This window comes from Coloeus monedula (assembly GCF_965178545.1).
Source record: "Coloeus monedula genome assembly, chromosome: 6".
Classification (NCBI taxonomy): Eukaryota; Metazoa; Chordata; class Aves; order Passeriformes; family Corvidae; genus Coloeus; species Coloeus monedula.
Genome location: NC_138786.1, coordinates 10,793,956 through 10,812,777, shown reverse-complemented (window position 1 = coordinate 10,812,777; position 18,822 = coordinate 10,793,956). Strand labels below are relative to the sequence as shown.

At 48.1% G+C, this 18,822-nt stretch overlaps 1 protein-coding gene across 1 annotated transcript; it reads right to left on the bottom strand.

The window, feature by feature from the left end:
• Positions 1–10: 10 nt before the first annotated feature.
• On the bottom strand, positions 11–18,261 carry DISP2 (dispatched RND transporter family member 2; the record flags this gene model as incomplete). Its single annotated transcript, XM_082283077.1, has 8 exons — positions 11–3,430; positions 4,078–4,175; positions 5,092–5,210; positions 5,490–5,605; positions 6,369–6,492; positions 8,255–8,284; positions 10,576–11,022; positions 18,182–18,261. 8 exons carry the CDS (start codon positions 18,259–18,261, stop codon positions 11–13), a joined length of 4,434 nt encoding a protein of 1,477 aa, XP_082139203.1.
• Positions 18,262–18,822: the final 561 nt, after the last annotated feature.

Below are 18,822 nucleotides of genomic sequence, written 5' to 3'. Positions count from 1 at the left end.
CTGCAAGGTCTCAGCTGTTGTAACCGGAACTTTGTGCACTGGATCGTTTGATCCAAACATCAGGCATGTCTGGCTGGCTGTTAGGTAGCACGACCGGCCCTTCGTTTCCCAATCCAAACCGATTTTTCCATGAAGAGCTGTTCTGCTGTGATGCAGCTGGAGACACATCAAAGACAGTCTCCCTCAGGTCCAGCCGCAGGGTATCTCTCTTCCCGTTCAGGTAACCTCGCTCTGCGTTACCGTAGGAGTCAGACAGCTCTAAGGCATCGGGACAGGAACTGGTTGATTCAGCGAGCTTCAGGCCTTGCTCGAAATCACTGATCGATGTCTCGCTGGAGATGTTGAGCATATCAAAAGAGCTGCCAAGAGAACAAAGGCATCTGTGAATTTTGTAGATGTCAGCAGCAGGGAGAGGGCTGTGGTCTGAGGTATAATCTGACTGCTGCTGGGCAGTGTCACTGGAGCACTGGGATTTATTGAGCTGCCCTTCTTCTTTCATGCCAGTTGGCTGGATGTGGTCCAGCCCAGACCCATCCCATGCCTTCAGACCATACTTTTGACAGCGACAATCTCGGCAGAGTCTCTCCCTGTGAATTTCTGTTTCTGAGGTGCTGTGCTTGTAAGGAGAGGAAGTTTGCAAGGCGGGACACTGGCACAGGCCGACCTGCTGGTCTCCAAGGGTCTCCTGCAGATTCTGTCTCTCTCTTTCCAGGGAGGGGTGCGTTCCCACTCGAGGGCATCTGTTGTCTTCAACTTGTATGTCTTCAGAGAGCACAGAGGGCTGGTTGGACAGCTTGCTTGTGGAAGTGCTGTTGTCAAAGCTGTCGCTGAGTTTCCTGGACAAGGGCTGGAGCTCGTATTGCTCGTTTGCAGTGTTGGACTCCTGGACCTTCCGCAACCGGTTTTGCTTCTCACTGCCCCCACAGGCAAAGTTTCCGTTCGGCCCGGAGTCATCAGAGTAGTCTTTCATGGTATGGGCACAAGGCCAAAGGATCTGCCCGCAGTTCTTCTCCGGGCCGAAGAAGCAGCAGAGTGACTGGAAGAAGAAGCTGGCAAACCCACAGCTGATACAATTGATCATCATGATGAATATCCCCAGCTTCCTGTACGCCAGGACCGTGGCAGGCAACATAATGACCCCTGCAGAGAAGAGAGCAGAAGCTGCCATGGCTGTGGCACAGCTCATCTGCTTCAGGGAAAAGGCCACTCGGCTCAGGCGGTCGGAATGGGGGCACAGGTGATAGGAGATGCAGTAGTTGACGGTGAAGTCAACAGAGAGACCTACTGCAGCTGAAATGAAGAGAGACTCCACTGCATTGAGCTGCCACTCCAAGAGGACCAAAAGGCCAGTGGTTACCAGGACGGTGCCTGCAATGGCAGTAACAGAGAAAATGCTAAGCAGAACGTTCCAGGTCGTGAGCAGCAGCACCACGAAGGAAATGGCTATGGAGAGCCCCATGACCACCATGGTTTCTGTGCTGAGACTGTGCTGGAGGTTGTACAGCTGTAATTTACTGGTAAACCACCCATTCTGAAGCCCCACGGGGGCAGTTTTCATTTCCTCTGTTATCCAGAGGCTGATTTCCTCATAGAATTGTTTGACTTTGCTGTAGTTGAAGCTGTAGTGATAAATAGTTTGAAACTGCAGCACTAAGGCAGTGAGATTTCCCTCCCCATCAAACCTGAGGCCCAGATCGTACGTTTCTGCCCCTTCCCTGCCCTCCTCCAGGAGCATCATTTTGATGCAGTGCAGGAAGACTTCACTTCTGTAAGGGAAGGAGAACTGGTTACAGCAAAGGTTGAAGCTGTGGTCTCGCTGGGAGCACTGGCGACTGTCCATCCACCTGAGGAACTCCTCCATGAAGCACACCGTAGATTTCTGCTCTGCATCAGGGTAATAGAAAGTTTTGTTCTTCACTTTTTGGCAGAATTCGAGGAGCCACTTCTGGGCATCAGGATTTTGGATGGTGAAGGTGGTGTCTATCACTAGGGTGCCATTGCTTTTTGGATTGAAATGGTCCCCGTTATCCACGGGCAGAATGCCCCAGACAATCGTGACAGGCATACGCTGCCCTTCTCCATGCTCCAGCCTCTCAAACATGAACTGGTGGCAGTACTCGGAATCGTACCTCTCAAAGGGGTGGCTCAGCCTGAACACTTGGACCGACGATGTCTCCAGAGTCGGGAGTTTGAGTTTCGGGTTGGAACAGGAAATGTAGGCACCTCCGATGGCTAAGGCAGCAAACCAGCAGATCCAGATGTACCGAAACTTGATGACCCCACAAGGCAGAAGCTTTTCAAAGAGCAGCTTGGAAGTTTCAGACAGTGTGTTCTGGAGAGCCTGGAGGACGTAATGGACGGAGAGAGCGACTCTCTTGTGGCTGCTGTTGTTCCAGTAGGCTTCCGGCTTGTAAACGCAGGTTGTTGCGATGTAGCGCTCATACAGCACGGCCGAAGAGGGCAGCCAGGTCATCATGAAAACCAGATTCACCAGCACCGAGGTGCCCATGTAGACGGCGAAGCAGCGGATAGCTGTGATGTTGCTGATGTAGCTGGCGTAGAAGGCAGCACCCGTCGTGAAGCACGAGGCCAGCATGAGATACGCAAAATGGTGCATGGTTTGACTCACCCACTGAGCAAGCCCGGCAGAAGGGTTCTGGCCCTTGCTGAGGTTCCACAGGTCGAAGAAGACAAAACTGTGGTTGGCACAAATGCCGCTGAGAATGATGACTGCTGTCAGGTTTACGAAAGGGAAATAGGTGAATCTAAAGGCCACCTTGTACAAGAAGTAGGAGATCATCAAAGAACTGACAACAGCGAGGAGGACCATCAAGGTAATAAATACTGAGCGTAAATAAAAAGAAATGCTTAGAAAAATAGCTAATATTGCCAGCACTGGATACTTAGTATCAAGTAAAAGGTAGTGCTGGAATAGTTTCTGTTTAAGGCCCAGGTCCATTCCAGTGATAGACGTGTAGTTATCAAACAGATCCCAGGTTTCAAGGTTGTCTAAGTAGATCCCCATCATAGATGCACCTTTTCTTGTAGGCAGGAAAAGCAAGCTGTATTTGAGAGAGGGCACTTGGTACTCCATTGTCTGGGGACTGAGAAAGTCCCTGTCAACCAAGAAGTGAAGCAGTTGGTAGATGGCATTGAAGCGGGTACATTTTTCTGGGACTTGAGCACACTGAGAGTGTTTCTGTCTGACAGCCTCGGGGCCTATGCAGGATGGTGTGAGGACACCTCGGTGGTAGTCTGGAGCACAGGCACGGAGCAGGGCCAGGGTGTGGGAGATGTCTCCTTGGGTTATCTCCAGGCACGAAGACCTGTTGTACAGGACAGCGATGTAGTTCCCCACGGACCAGCTCGGGCAGCATTCGTTGGCTTCAGTGCGCTGGCACAGGTCTCTAAAATGCACGTGTGAGCGTATCTGAAAAACATGAGAGGGCATCAGGTCAGACCCTCTCTTGCAGCCCCAGTGTTCCTTACTCGCTGCAGTAATTCTCCTGTCCTGTCCTGTCCTGTCCTGTCCTGTCCTGTCCTCTTCTCTCCTTTTCCCCTTTCCTCTTTACCCAAGGTGTACCACTCATCGCCATCCATCCTCCCAGTGACAAATCCCAAACACCAAAGCTATGGAAAGTTGGTAGCCTTTTGCAAAAATTAAACCCTGTCCATTATTATATTTTATAACCACAGATTTGAAAATTTGGCTCCTATGGCAAATGTAGCTCATCCAATTAAACTTCCCACTTGTAAAGCTTGCCACCAATCTCCAAGCTGGTAGCTCCATTTCCATAATTATGTTCTGCTGCCCAAAATCCTCATCAGATTCTGATGGACACATTTAGCTTCTAGACCAGCTCCTGTTCAGTGTCCTTTATTCTTGTTTAATTTGCAGCTGGCAGGTGGGATCATCCCTGTATTGCCAAGTAGGTGAAATGCTTTGGAATCCTCCAGGTAAAACCTGTTGCATAGCTTACATTGTTTTTTGTCTGGCATCCTCTCAGCAAGACATCAAAGATTGCAGCAGACAGAAAAGAGACAGCCTGTACTTGTGTTCTTCCTGCCATCACTGACCTTGTCTTGTTCCATTTGACACATAGACTGAATTGCTTGCAAGTTCCATAAGCTCCCAGCAGTTGTGGACATAAATACCAGCTGGGAATAGCTCTTTTCTGAAATAAAGAAGAAGAAGAAAAAAATCATAAAAGGATTAGGTAATGAAGATGAAGCAGCCAGGCTGTTTGGAGTAGAGTCTCCACAGAAAAAAGAAATATGTATCTCTGTCCATAGGACTGCTCTGGAGGACTCCCTGGAGGGAAGCAGGTCACAAGACAGTGGTGAGCATGTGCTTTGTGTGACCTTACCCCTGCTCCTTGAAACTGGTCAGCAGCATCATGGCATTTTGAAAATCAAATATCAGCTTGCCTTTAGCGACTGCTGGCATCTGGTTCTGCACCCCTGGAACAAGGGAGGAGCTCGAGCTCAGCCAAAAAGCCCCAAGGACCTGCGGGTTTGGTGTGTGACTTGTTTCAGAGGTGGATAGAAGGCAGGGAAGAGAATAAAAATATCTGCATGTTGTTCGTCTTCTTTCTACTTACTAGTGTCCATTTTGGGACAAATTTGGGGGGTGTTGGAGCTTTCTGTTTTTCTCTCCAGATTTTACTGCCATTTACATTTTTCAAGAAGAAAAGAAGGAACAGAGAGGGAGTGGGAGCAGACAAGGGAGAGGGAGCAGACAGCGAGTGGGGCATATGCTGTTTTTCCAGAGTATTCACTTTTGATATGGGTAAATGGTGAAAACATTAGTCCTTTAATGTGTGCTTTCAAGGTATATTTCTAAAGGGAAAACAAGAAGTATGGCAAAGAGTTAAGAAGGAGAAACAACTCTTCAGAATTTCTGAACCAGCCTTTTCTGACCACTGAGGTATGAAGTGCTGGGAGGGCACTGTCAGAGCTCTCACAGGTGGAATTGTACACACTTCTTGCTTAGAGCAAATTCAGAGTATTCCCTGTGTCCTAAACTCTGACAGTTCTGCCAACTGAGTTCTGGGTGTGCAGTATTTACTGCCCCATCGAGATTTCACTCACCTGGGGGACCACAGAAGAATCCATCTGCTCCATAGATGGTTTCCACCATTCTCCGTGTCCTTGCTGCTTGTTCTCCCTGAGCAGCCTTCTGTCCTCTGCCAATGCCAAGGTCATCATAGCTAGCAAGAGGGCAGATTATTGTTAATAATACTGTTAACTATTATTATTAACAAGAGAGCGTCTGGCTGAGAATTACATTCACTGACAAGGCTCTGGTGCCACACACAGCAATAGGCAGCCCAAATCCATTGCAGGCACACAGACTTCAAACTCTCCAATGCCTCAGCTGCTTTTAAGCATAGGATGTATGTTGAAATTCACATAGATATTTTTGAATATTGAATATGTGACTTTACAACCAACATGTTCCTCAAATCCCCCAAACCAAGCTCAAATACCTTTTCTTCTTGGCATAGGGAGAAAGGGAAAGGGTCTTCTTGTAGCCTGTATGGCTCTCGACATTCCTCCACACAATGAGCTTCCTGCCAATGTCAGTGTCCCGTGGCTCAAAACCCTGCACCAAGGAAAAGGGCTTTGTCACAGCTCCACTTCTGCTCAGCTGTCCTTAGGCCTCCTCTGACACATGGAAACTGTATGAGACTATTACTGCATCTTGGAGAGATGCACGAATTGAACTTTCCCTTGAACTACTGCATCCCAGAAATGAGAGAAAAAATATGTCTCCTTCCCTTTTCCCTTTCCCTTTCCCTTCTCATCAACAATGGCTACAATTCTCTCTCCCTGATCACCTAAGAATCTCTCCTCCTTCTCAAGTGTAATAGGCCCTTACAGAAATGGGACTAATTTTCCTTTTTGCAGACAAACTCTAGTGTATTCTTATTTTTTCAAGATTCCTCCATTAACAAGAGGCAGGGATGACTTTAGGGATTGTGGCATTCCACATGGAAAACATTCCATGTGCATAGTGCTCAGAACAGGGCATGCTCTCCACATCAAGAGCCTCATGCACAGACTGTAGGAGCAAAAGCCAGCTCTTCTATCCAGTCTCTGCTGAGCCTAGCTATTCCCTGTGGGCAATCTCAGCCTTCCAGCCTTGGAAGGGGAGCAAAGGGAGCAATCCCAGTTTGTGCTGGCAGTGTCTCCACACCAGAGCGAAGGCACTGGTGGGAGTGCACAGCATGGCTGAGGGATGTGTTCTCCCTGTGTGTCAGGGGCAGCTGTGCAGGACTGGTACATTCTGCTTATCTTGGAGGGATGATATCACTGGTTGGGCATGGATTTACGTTCCTATTGATACATCAACTGTAGGGACTTACCATTAGGGGTTCTGAAAAGTCAGGCAGATTCCCAACCAGCAGCCCAGCCATGGTGCAGATCACTGCTGCCACGGAGCACAGCACCAGCATGGCCAGCGGCCACTCTGTGATCAGCTGGGAGTAACTGCAGGCAACAGGAAGAGAAAAATGCAGCTGGTGAGATGCTTCTGCTCTGAGCACAAAACCTGCTGTAGAGCCAATGAGGTGTGAGTAACAGGAAGGAAAAAATCAGGGTCTCTGGTTTGAGCACTTATTTATTGTGAGGCTTGGAGGCTCTAGTGCAGCTATTAATGAACATAGTACACCTCTAACTGGATGTTTGCAGGCAGCTCTAATTAACTCGGGTAATTACATTTTGCCTCCCTGCATTTTCCAGCTTTTTCAATCAGAAATAATAAAAACCAGACTCTTGTGTCCTCGGGCAAAATGAAGCTTTAAACATTTAAATTCAAAGATTGCATTTAGAAAGAGCCTCTTCATTTCCCTCACATTGAGCTATGTCAGCTGGTGGCTGCAACAGTTTGGGCTGCAGATTTCCAGACTGTGGACCCTGAGAAATCTTCAGGTTATTCTGAAGAGTCCCTGAAGGTAACTGACCAGAGCAAGCCCACTGTCACTGGTCTAAATTCACACGTATTCACTAGAATACATATAATTTTCATGACATTTCACAGAATTTTGATGACATTTCTATACCATCAAAATCCTTCCAGGGAAGCAGCTTACTCTGGCCAAAGTATTATTTGCCAGTTACTTTTGTTCTTAAAGAGCTGGTGTAAAATTTTCTATCCAAGTTCTGTTTTTCCTTTGGAACAAACTGTCTCCCATGTAGGATGATCTATGAAAGTTACTCTCCCACATTTTTTACCAGTGCAGGTTTTACTGTGTCAAGATTTTTGTCTTCCTCAGAAACATCAGTTGAGATATAAGATAGCAGAATGGGTTCCTGCTCTGGTTTGGAAGGTTCTAGGTAGTTCTTTTGTGTTCTGCTGTATTTCTGAAATATAAGAAATTCTTTGTTCAAAAATAGTTGACAAGTATCTGTGAAGGGAAGTGAAATATTTATGAACTTTATTTGAGATGGAATGTTTCTGCTTGCCTGCTCTTTTGCCCCTTTTGCCTGGGACTCCACTGCAGCTATTTCATCATTAGAAACCATCACAAACACTTCAAACACCTTTTCACATAACTTTTGATTTTTTTTTTCTTTTTTTTTTTCAATTTACAACTGCCTTATCAAGTTTGTTTTCATAGACAAAGTCTTTCCTATGAAAATGAACAAAACTGCTCTTTACCTAATTTCTGGAGGATGTTTTGGGTATTTCCATGTCAAATTACCAGAAAAAAAAAAGAACAAAAAAAAAAAAAGGTGCTTACCCAAACCATCCAGAAGTAATAGTTTACAAAAGTCAACTTTAAGTACAAGTAGAAAGCAATCAAATTACTTTAATTTTGATAAATGTATTTAAAATTCTCTGTCTGTTGAAAAGATAAGTTTATTTCCTGGATGAGCTCTTTTTGTTATTGCTCCTCGGATAAAACAAGCTGGATTAATCTTACACACATATGTACACACACACACACACACACACACACAGAGAATTATGTTATATATATATAAAGCTACTGTATAGGTTAGAGCCAGGCACTTGCCCAAGAACAGCTACTGAGACAGTGTTGCTATTCATTAATGCAGGTTAAATTGATCTCACAAGCAAATGGAGAATTTTTCCAAAGAGTGGCAAGCCCCAGGAGCGCTGACCTCGCCTCTGGAGCCGGGCCTGCTGGGATGTCACCAGCAGTAACACTCTGCTTCTCCTAATAGCAGGAGAGGAGAGCACTGATCACAGGGTACAAGGACAGGAAGCTTTTGCTGTTAAACATACCTTTTTGGCATCCTGAAAGCTTTATCATGTCTGCAGACAGAAAGGAAAAAAGATGTGTTAATTTATTATTTTCCTGGGAAGCCCAGTGCTGGGCTGATCCCTGAGCAGGTTAACCCTTGCAGGGCTATAAGCACCAAGGTGAGCCAGTGCTGACACAGTTCTGGCACTGTGTGAATTAGTTTAATGAATAACAGAGCCTTTTCCTCTCCCATTTTAACCAAACAGGATGGGATGCCATGTAGTCACTCCTCCTTTTGCCCCTCTCAGAAAACCCCGCAGAGAGTACTGGACATTAGCAATGCAGTCCCATAGAAATCCCATTGCATATCTCATCCATTAAAATCTATCTGGTTTAAGTGCTTTTCCTGCACTTCTTAAAGGGTTCCTTGACAAAAGCAAACCTCTTTATTAAATCTCATGAGTTGGGCTAGCAACAACTGTAGATAGTTTTTACTTCCTGTTTAGCTTAGCAAGGATTTTCCCCAGAAGGTGACTCTTACTTGTTTCCTTCGCCCCTCCAAAGACAGTGTCTTTTCAGGCTATAGGAGCAGAATGCCAGTGGAGCTGCTAAAAATATTTTATCAGGATTTTCTTCACAGAGGAGCATTTGTCACTCCACTTGAAGGGCTCTGGGGGGGGGGGGGGGGGGAAATAAAGAAGCCTTCCCCAGGGGATCCAAAGTTTGTTAATGAATCCCTGAGGACAAGCCTTTCACTGGCATCCTGAAAAAAAAGCTGCATCTTGGTGGGTCAGATATCTGCAGGACCTTTTGTTCTGCTCTCTCCGTGCTGAAACATCCGCTTGAAACACGCCTCAGTCTGGCACAGCCTTGGCTTGGACCAGCTTCCAGAGAACTGCTCCCACCTCCTTCTGCAGCTGTGCCAAGCTCCACTCAACCAGTGCTCCCAACTCCTCTCACCCTCCTACACTCCTGCTTAAACTGGGAGAAGGTCCTGCTGCACTCCAATATCTGTGTTGGGCAGATGGCCCCCACTCCATGCAGCAGCCAACTGGTGACCTTGAGGAAGCTCATCCTTCCTAGCTTTGTTATGAGTGGGAGAAATGGAAAAGCAATGGAGGAGAGTTCCCCATGGCAGAGTCACTCTTGGTGGCTCATGTAATAAATGATTCTGTGTTTTGCTCGTCATGCTAATGCTCTGTAGATTCAGGACAGAGAGGAGCAGAGCAAAAGCCTCCCCAGATTATCAAAGCAAGGTCTCTCTCTGGCAATGCACTGCCCATCCTGTGCTAATTCCCTCACAATAGCTCCTCAAGCAGATTTGCTTGGATTAAAAACCTCATTCTGGCATTATTATGTTATCACTTTTCTGACTGCTGGTGCTGCACACTCTGCCAGGGATTTGCAATCCAGCTGTGCTTCCTACTTAAATGACCTGTTACAGAGGATGTGGTTGGCAATTCTGTTGATAGCATATGAGTGAAAAAGGGTCCCTGCTCCTTTGACTGCAGTTCCTCTACACTGAAAACAAAAGCAAATTAAATCCTCTGTAAATGGCTGGAAAAAGAGACTGTAAAGGGCTTTTGTGCCTAACGCTGAAATGTGGGCAAGGAAGGAATCCTGTGCCATCTTTTATTAGGATTCAGTGGCTACGGCTGCAGCAGTGAAGGGATCATGATCTCTTGTGCCAAGAGTGGACTCTAAAAGGCACTCTCAGGAGGAAGGATGGTGCTGGCTGGAAGGAGCAGAGGTTGTAGTTCAGGCTGTTGTTATCCAGGCACTCTGTACACAAATGAATTCTGTCATGGACAACAAAGAATTCATACCCTGGTTGCTGCCCAACCTGGAAAGCCAAATAATGTTCCCCCCTTTTGTATCTCTCACTGCTCAGCTGTAGCCAGTGCTTACCCTCTGCTGCCACTCCCTTCCAGCACTGGCAGCAGCTTCTGTGGGGGCAGGAAAAGAATGAACTCTGCTGCCATCACTGAGAATTCTGCCAAGATAAAGGACTGGCAGCTGAGTGGCTTGGAGTGCAAAGGGAGAAAATACAAAGGTAAAGGAAGATGGGCATATTTACAGCTGCGTGACCTGGGAGTGGCTGAGTGACCTTGGCTTTAGCCAGCCAGTCCCTTGAGAAGGAAATCCCACCTCTCCCTGGCATGGGAATGGCAGCTCTCTGTATGCCCACACAGAGGTAGAGAGCAAACTGGATTCCTCCGTGCAGTTTGGGGCAGCTGGTGCCCTGAGCTGGAGAGCAAACCCATGCTTCATGCATCCCAGCTCACACCCTGCTCATCCCTCCCACTTGCCCCTATCAAGTCTGGAAGATGCTCTTTTGAGATGCCTTTCACGTGCCTCTTACCTGACTGTCACAACATGATGTTGCACTGGCTGCCGCTGCCCGGGGGACCACTGCTTCCAGGGCATTTCTGAGGCCTTGTGGTGGGAAGCTGGCACAGAATCACCACTGGAAAGGTGGGAACACAGCACAGGCCTCTCGCCATGCCCAGGGAGCGAGGGCAGGCCGTAGCTGCCTTGGGACTCCTCCTGGTTGCAGGGGTAATATGGGTGGTGCTGCTGTGAGTCCTGGGAGCTTGATGGCACCTGGCCGTTGGACTGGGTGGAGACTGGTCCAAGTGTGTGGCTGGAGGAGGGCAGGTTGTCTTCCCCCAGCCCGGGGGATGTAGGAATGGGGCAGTGATGGACTGGGCAGATTTTTTCCCAGGAAGTGCCACTGTAGCTGAGCTCAGCGTTCCCAATCTCTGGCATGGCAAGACAGGTCTGACAAGGTCCTGCATTTTGTTTTTCCCTATGAGAGAAATGAAGGGAAAGGTAAAACAGGGGAGAGGTTGAAAGGCTGTGCTGAGGAGTCACATCCTGAGAACTGGAGATGCTCACAGACCTCCCACGTAACACAAATGTCAAACCTCACCCACTGTGTCCTGTACCAGGAGTCAGCTTAAGGGCTGAATAGATTATGCTTTTTATAAAGACATCAGTGACTCACTCAGGGATCCCAAGTGATGGGGGATCCTGTAATCCATCCTTTGTGTGTGTTGCTCCAAAAGTTTGAAAAATTGGGTAATAGCCCACCCAAAAATTCTCCCAAGATATTTCACTGTGGAGGGGGGTCCTAACTCAGGACCCAGAGAGATTACAGAGGCCTGGGCAAACAGAAACCAATGGAATCTGCATGTCTAGAAGCCACTCAATTATCTGCACTCCTTGGGAGGATTAATTAGTGTGATTGCTCTGCAGAAGGACTGGCACTGCTCCATGTTGGGTCAGCAGGAGAGTGAGTCATCCCTGGCACTGACACAGCTGAGCAGTGAACCTGAGGGCTGTGATGTGTAACAGGGTCTTCAGCCTCCAGCCTGGCACATTCCCTAATGGCTCCCACATCCTGCATGCTCCACTGGGCTCTTCAGGAACTTTTTAGACACACATCTCCCAAGGATGACAGCAACAGATTTTATTGGTCTTACCTTGTAGGAAGGGGATGGACTGGGATCTCTATAGATCCTTTGAAAGTTTACTGTCCTCTGGCTGCCGAATTTACTGAGACAAAACATTTGCAGACTCCAGTTCCCAAGTAATGAGGTGTCTGCAGGATACACTTTCTCTTCTCCAAGGAATTAAAAACATTATTTCATTCCTATAGTTCTTGATTTATGGAGCCCGAGAGGTTTTGCTAGCTTGGAGAAAGTTTGAATAATACTTTGAGGGACTGCTTTGTCTGTGTGACACCAAAAACCCCTTCACACACAATAGACTGAGGTCCTTCAGACCCCAAAATGCTTTAGGAATTGCTGTCCCAAGAGATGCAAACACCAGCAGTTTCTGGTCCTTGTTCAGAGCACGTGCCACAGTCTCTTACAGCTGAATTATGTGTCTTGCTGCAGTGCCTGGCGTCCAGGATTAAACAGGACGAACAGTTCAGACCAGCCAAAATCACAAAGTGTCTCAAAGAATTATGAATGTTGGAGGAAGACTGCAGTGAGATCAACTTTAGCCTGAGGCACCTGGTGTGATGTGGGAAAAAATTAAGATAACAAGTTGGGGAAGGGATGTTTTTTAAAATTTTGTAGTGTCTCTCTCATTTATTTTTCTCACAGCCATAGAAAAAGGCAGAATTTTAGTGATTACACATCTCTGGAATTGCACCCAAAGTTAACTGGCATGAGATTATCAAAGACAAAAGAATCTGGAGAATACTATTAGCTCAGTATTGCTTGAAAATTGCTATTTTTTCCAGAAAGCAGGACATATTGGCCTTGGCAGTCTGTGCTGTGTACTTTCCAACATCAGTTGAGTTTATCAACACTGATAAACTATATTTCATGATTGTACAAAATGGGCTTATTTCATTAAAATCATTACATCAGAGTAGTGTTTGTGGTAACAGTTACACCAGTGCCGATGTGGACACTCATGCCACAGGCATCACACTCAACTTCAGCTTGCACACTGTACCAGTCCAAGGACAAGTAACAGAGAAATCTTGACTCATTAAGCAGCATCCAATGCTATGTTTAGTTTCTAAGCCTAAAGAAGGCTGCAGCCTTTACAGACACAGATAGCACATTCCTGGGTCCTGACTTCAGAAGCCATAATTGATGTGCAAATGCAAAGTAACTGGAAAGAAGTCAGTGTTTGTGCTGAAGCCGGTGCCAGAAAGCAGCAGACAGGTGTGTGCACACCTCAGTGAGATAAGGTTGAGATAAAGTTGTCCCCAGCAGTTCCAGTGCTCATTTGCCTCTGAGCTGCAAGGCAAGGTACTAGTAACACTTGAGCTGGTTCAATGCAGCAAGAGGGAGAGCAGCTGGCAAAGCAGAAGCTCCTGAACTGTGACAATGATATCCCAGTCACCCAAAGAACTTGTCAAATAACATCAACAATAAGCTTGAAGTCCTTGCTGTCCTGTCCCAGGTGGATTAGTGACAGGATTACCTGGCCTTTCAAGTGTGTGATTTGTATTAGAGCTCTGTGTAAAGGTAGTTCACAACAAGAGACTCCACACTTGTCATATATGAGATTACAAATGCAGTGCCAGCAAAGCTGCTCAGGAGATGCAATCTGAACTCTTGTCTGGAGTTCTTACAGCCTCATCAGAGTCGTCCCTGCACAGGAAGGGATTCAGGCGCAGCACAGGGCAGGAGCGCTGCAGACAGACCAAGGGAAGATTAGGGTCTGTGGCAGTCAATAAATAAAATTACATCTTTAATTAGTCGTTGCACTTCTCTACTAATCATAGAGGCAACCTTAGGGGAAGATGCTAAACCACCACATCCCCTACAGTGCTAGTGAGCTGCAGGGGCAGAGGTTATTTGGGACAGGACCTGGAGGGTCCCTCAAGCCATGCTTTCAAGCCTGAGGTGTAAATCATCTTGCTCTTCCCATGTGTCCAGTGATTTGGTTGTGGTTTGTAGCTTTGTACTGCAGGGAATTTTCATCAGAGAGCTGAGGTCATGGTAGTGTTATGCTTTGACAAGGTCTAGACCTTTTCTCACTCCCTTTTTGTTACATCTAAGTTACTCTTTTTCCTCAGCCTTGATCCTGTTGTTTTCCCTAATTTTTGCACACTTTAAATAGGTGATGCTCTCCTGCAGTGCATAATAATTTATAAAGACACTGCCATACTGACATCTTGTGTTTTGGTGTTCCTACACCTGTACTGTATTTCTGATCTTTTTTTTCAAAGGAAAAGCAAATTGTCATCCCTTTAAACTGCTGGATCTGCACAGTAATCTGGGACCAGAGGCTTTTCATGACTTAATTAGCCTGTCTGCCTCATCTGAGGGTGAATATGTGACACTGGACAGAACAAAAGGGCTTTTACAAAATACACTTTGAACATGGTCAGGGAGAGGCAGGAGACCATGCAATGAAAAATTCTTCCTCCGCAAACCCCTCGGCTACAAAACCTCCTGGAGGGGAAAGCAGATGCCAAACTCTTGGATATCGCAGATTGCCTCCGGGTTTTCTGCACATACGTTGGTAGCGTTGAGTCTAATATTTCACATGAAATCACACTCTCCTTGTTTACCATCTTTGCTGTGAAATGCTGTCAAGTTCTGCTCTTCCTCCGTGTGTCGTCTCCTAACTCAATCCCTGGCCTCCTCAGTGACTTCAGATTCTGGAATAACTTTGGCAAGTTTGGATCATTCACTCGTGACTTCTCTTCATTATCTTCTTTTCAGACTAAACAATTACAGCTCTGTCAATCACCCTCCGGATATGAGTTCCATTATGCTCATCCGTCTCCAACTCCATGACGATGTGACCTTGGTTATCCACAATCTCCAGGGAAACCTGGAGCTTGCAAATAATGATCGGTTCGGATAATCACTGCTGGCAGCTCAGCAGAGTTCAAGTCTCCACTTGCTGCTTTCCCAATTAGCTGTAGTGCTGCTGAGCTTAACCTTTGGTCTGCTGAGGTCTGCACCAGACATGTAGGCTGGTCCTTCTTTGCCTGAAACCATGTCACTATTACTTTTCTGGGCCCTCAAGACCCTGAACTATGCTAGAAAACTGTTTCTGGGGATTTCTGATGTCTGTTTGCTGTCAGGCATGAGGAGAAGAGGGCAGAGCACCACACTGGACTCTGCTTGCCTTGCTGACACTGACAAAGACTTATTTTTAACATTCATTCCCACTCTGGGCTGTGTCAGATATTTGATTTCTTTGGGATTAAGTGAGCAGAAATGATGTCTCTGCTGCAGAAAAGCCTACAGAGGCAGCTGGCAGCCTCCATTTTCTTCTCCAGGCTCAGCTGGATGTAACCAGAGAGATGCTGGGAAAGGAGAAAAGAAGGGGTGTAAGGGAAGGGATGGACTAGGGTTAACTGCTCCTGTTACCCACAGCAGTGAGCTGTGCTGCTCTCGCTGTTTGCTTCCCTGTCTCTTGCCCTGAGATGTCTAGACAGAACAATAATCCAATTTATGGACCTGCCCGAGTCACTCTGAGTGCAGCAGTGCTTCTCTGAGATGAGTACCAGGGCACAAACAGGGTGCTCATACTGATGAGTACCACGGCACCTACCTTGTGTGGGGGAACCAGCAAAAGGACTGCAGCCTCTTCCCACAAGAAAACAGGAAAAAGAGGGTCAGGATTTCTAAGGAGACAGCTTTCTGCCATTCCAGGTCTGCAGGGATGTGGAGCAGTGGTGGGATAGAGGGTCTGTGGTCCATCCCCCTGGCGCAGAGTATCTCCCTCTTCCAGAGACCAGCATCCTTTTGCCCCACACAGGATGGCTGCAGGACCTGGCTTTAGGCTTTACCTTCTCACTTGGCCCCAGCAAAGTTTACTGGAAACATGCCATGTTTGCTGCCTGCTCCCAGCACATTCCCCTGGGGATGGTTTAATTCTGCAGCACACAGAGCTGAGCTGGGATGGAGGAAGCTTTGCAGGCAGGGAAATAGTAGCCTTCCTTTTCCTAAGCCACTACAGTTTTTGGCACTCCCTGGTCTTGTTTCCCCCCCCCCAAGCCACGAAGTAGGAGAGCACATGTGGTTCTGAGAGGGAAATGGGCCAAAAATATTCAGCCTTTTGCAGGAATGGCTCCTTTCTCGGTCTGCCTAATTCCACCCTTGTCCCCAAGCCCATTTCTATAAGCACTGCTTTTTTTTTTTTTAGTAGATCATCCCCCCCTTTGCATACTAAAGAGAGGATCAAGAAAGAAGCACTTTGCATATGAAAGATGGGAAACACCTACTGAGTGAATGGAGCTGTCTGATGCCTGACTCAAACTACAACTTCTCCTGTTGACAGAGGAATCTTAAGGAGGAATAAAAACAAGGAGAAAAATGGCAGAAGTCTGTACCTTGCCTACAACTGGAGCCCTTTTTCATCAGGAACCTTTGCTCAATTAGCCATTAGGTGCTACAAAATTTCATTAATTAAAAAAAAAAAAGAAGCTAGTTTTATTTTCTTTTCCCTGTTTTTTTCTTCCTCTAGCAAAGTTTTGTTTGCATATCAGCTGTACAAGTGTTCCCAAATGAAAAAGAAATATGAATTCTTTCTGGATTAAATCCATGTGCTATAGGTCAGCTCCCATCTAGACTAATAGCTTTTTCCTGGAGAGCCGTAAATGACTTTTTAAGAATGTGCTTTTATAATGGAATTTAAATTTCTCTTTGAACGTACCACCAGCAAAACTGCGGTGGAGCTCTTGAGAAAAATAGCTTTTTGCCTTGTATTTTCTACGGAGATAAGAGTGCCCTTTCCCTGGGATTAGGGGAGGGTTCATTGCATTTCACTGTCACCTTGTTATCTAGCTCCCTGTCTCCCTGACAGGGAGAGACAGGCACTCCTGAGCAATCCATCTCCTCCTTTGGCTGCGGCAAATCCTTGTGGAGTGAACAATTCCTGTGGAGTTCTTTTGTTTTGCTTTTTCAGTCTAGCAGCAGGATCGTGCATACCCTTGAGAAGACCTACAGTCTTTTTGTTAGTGAGACTCCTGAGTATGTTAAATCATCATGAAAAATTAATGAGACTGCAAAACTCTGCTTCCCACATAGTCTGCCAGGAAAAGTTTTGTTTTATAATCCTTTTCATTGACTTGTAAGAACAGCCTTATCTTTACCCCAGGCAGCTGCTGCTGCTGCTGTGGGTACAGGTGTGTGTGCTGGACATGGAGGGCTCAAGGTTCCCACCCAGCCTTCAGTGCCAGAACAGCTGTCTGCATTGGGAAAATCATGTTTGCTAAGCCTCATTTTGAAGAAAAAAAGGAGTGAAATGAAAAGGGAAAGGAAAAGAAAATCCCCACCTTGGTGTTCCAGACTGAAAGAGGCCAGGAGGAAGATGGTGTTTTCTAACATCCGTGTTTTTTTGCTGATGAGGTGAGCATTGATGATGAAGAGCCTTGGCTAGGGCAGAGGGTGGGGACCACAGAGCTAAAACTGAGTGAGCAGCATGGGTGAAGTTCGAAATACACCTGTGTCAGGTGGCTTAACTCTGTAACTTACCTCTCACAGGCTGCAGTGTTCGTTTCAAGACCTGTCTGAATGGCGAAGGAGTACTCAGACAAGCAAAGAAGATGGCTCCAGTGACAGCTCGGCCCCAAGGAATGTGCAAGGTCTAAACTAGGGCTGGACTGTGTGAGAGTCACTGAACACCCACAGGCACGGCAGCCTCTGGCCGAGGACATCAGAGCTGTCTAATGAGCAGTGAGTGCCCTGTCAGTGCCCCCGGGCGGGTGGGGCTCTCTCAGCCTGAATATCCTGTACCAGACAGAAATGAAACCCTTGGGCTTTCAAAAGGGATTTGTGTGCTGCTGACCTCGGGGTGTGCTCTGGTCAAACAGAATCTGAAGAGCTCAGGTCTGTTGCCCTGGTCTAACAAGTGCCAGTGTGCTCGTGAATACGGGATGGCTCCTTGCCCATGATTATGGGCTGTTGATGTTTCCAGAAAATGTTGACGATTGTGGCTGCCAACTTGGCTTAAGACACCAGGTAAGAGAGCATATGGCACAGGAGGACATGATGAGGGATGCGGGGGTTTATGGAGATCTTCGGAGTGAAACCCATGTTTGCCCACAGCTGAGTGCAATAAGGTTATGTCTGAAACACACTGAGCTTACCAACAATAGCTCTCCCGTTGCTGCAGAAGAGGGAGCACACCATGTTGCAGGATAGAAACCTGCTCGGGAGACCAAACCGGGAAGCCCCCCGGCACAACTGGCTCTGCATGGTGTTCCTGGCCCCGGGGTAGGAGCAACCAGGGCCTCGGTTGGGCAGCGCACATCGCCAGAGCCCGAATCGCGGGTGGGCAGCTGGGCAGGCAGTGAGGGATTCTGTCTGCACCCCCGGTAGGACGACGGGACACACTTCGGCGGGACTGAGGGGCCCTGGTGCTAGGAAAACCCGGTGACACCGACCACTTCCACACACAGAGCCGCGGGTGGCGGCAGTTCGGCAGTTCCCACCCGCCGGGGCTCCGCGCCCCTGTCCCGACCCCGCAGCTCCTACCTGGGCGAGGCGGGGTCGCGACCGCGGCGCGTCCCCTCGGGCCGCGGCTCCCGGGGCGCCGGGGAGGGCGCGGCCTCCATGGCCGGCGGCGGCGGGCGCTGTCCGTGCCCGCGGTGCTGAACGCTCCGGAGCGGCGGCGGCGGCGGCGGTAGCACCCGGCGCGCCCCAGCGCGTCCCGGCTCTGCCCGACCCTGCTCTGCCCGGCTCGGCGTGGCGCGGCTCTGCTCGGCTCTGCCCGGCTCGGCGCTGCTTTGCCCGGCTCGGCTCGGCTCGGCGCGGCTCTGCCCGGCTGGGCTCTGCCCGGCTCGGCGCGGCGCTTGCGCGGCCGCGGAGGCGGAGGCGGGCCCGGCGCGGGGCGGGCACGGGGGCGCAGCCGCCAGCACGGGGAGCGCTGCGGGAGGAACTGTAAGCCCCGGGGCCAGCCTGGCTGTCGGGGATGGGGCTGAGCGTGTGGGTGCGGAACAGGAGCTCGGGGCACCGGGCATCCTTTGGGTGACAAGTCCCTCATCCCCGCAGTTGTGCTCCTACTTGGCCCGGGCTGGGAATGCTCCCAGAATCGCTCCTGGCCCTGTGTGGCAGGTGCAGGGCAGCGTTTTGAAATGTTGGTTCTTAGCAGCATTAAATAAGTAAATGATTTTATG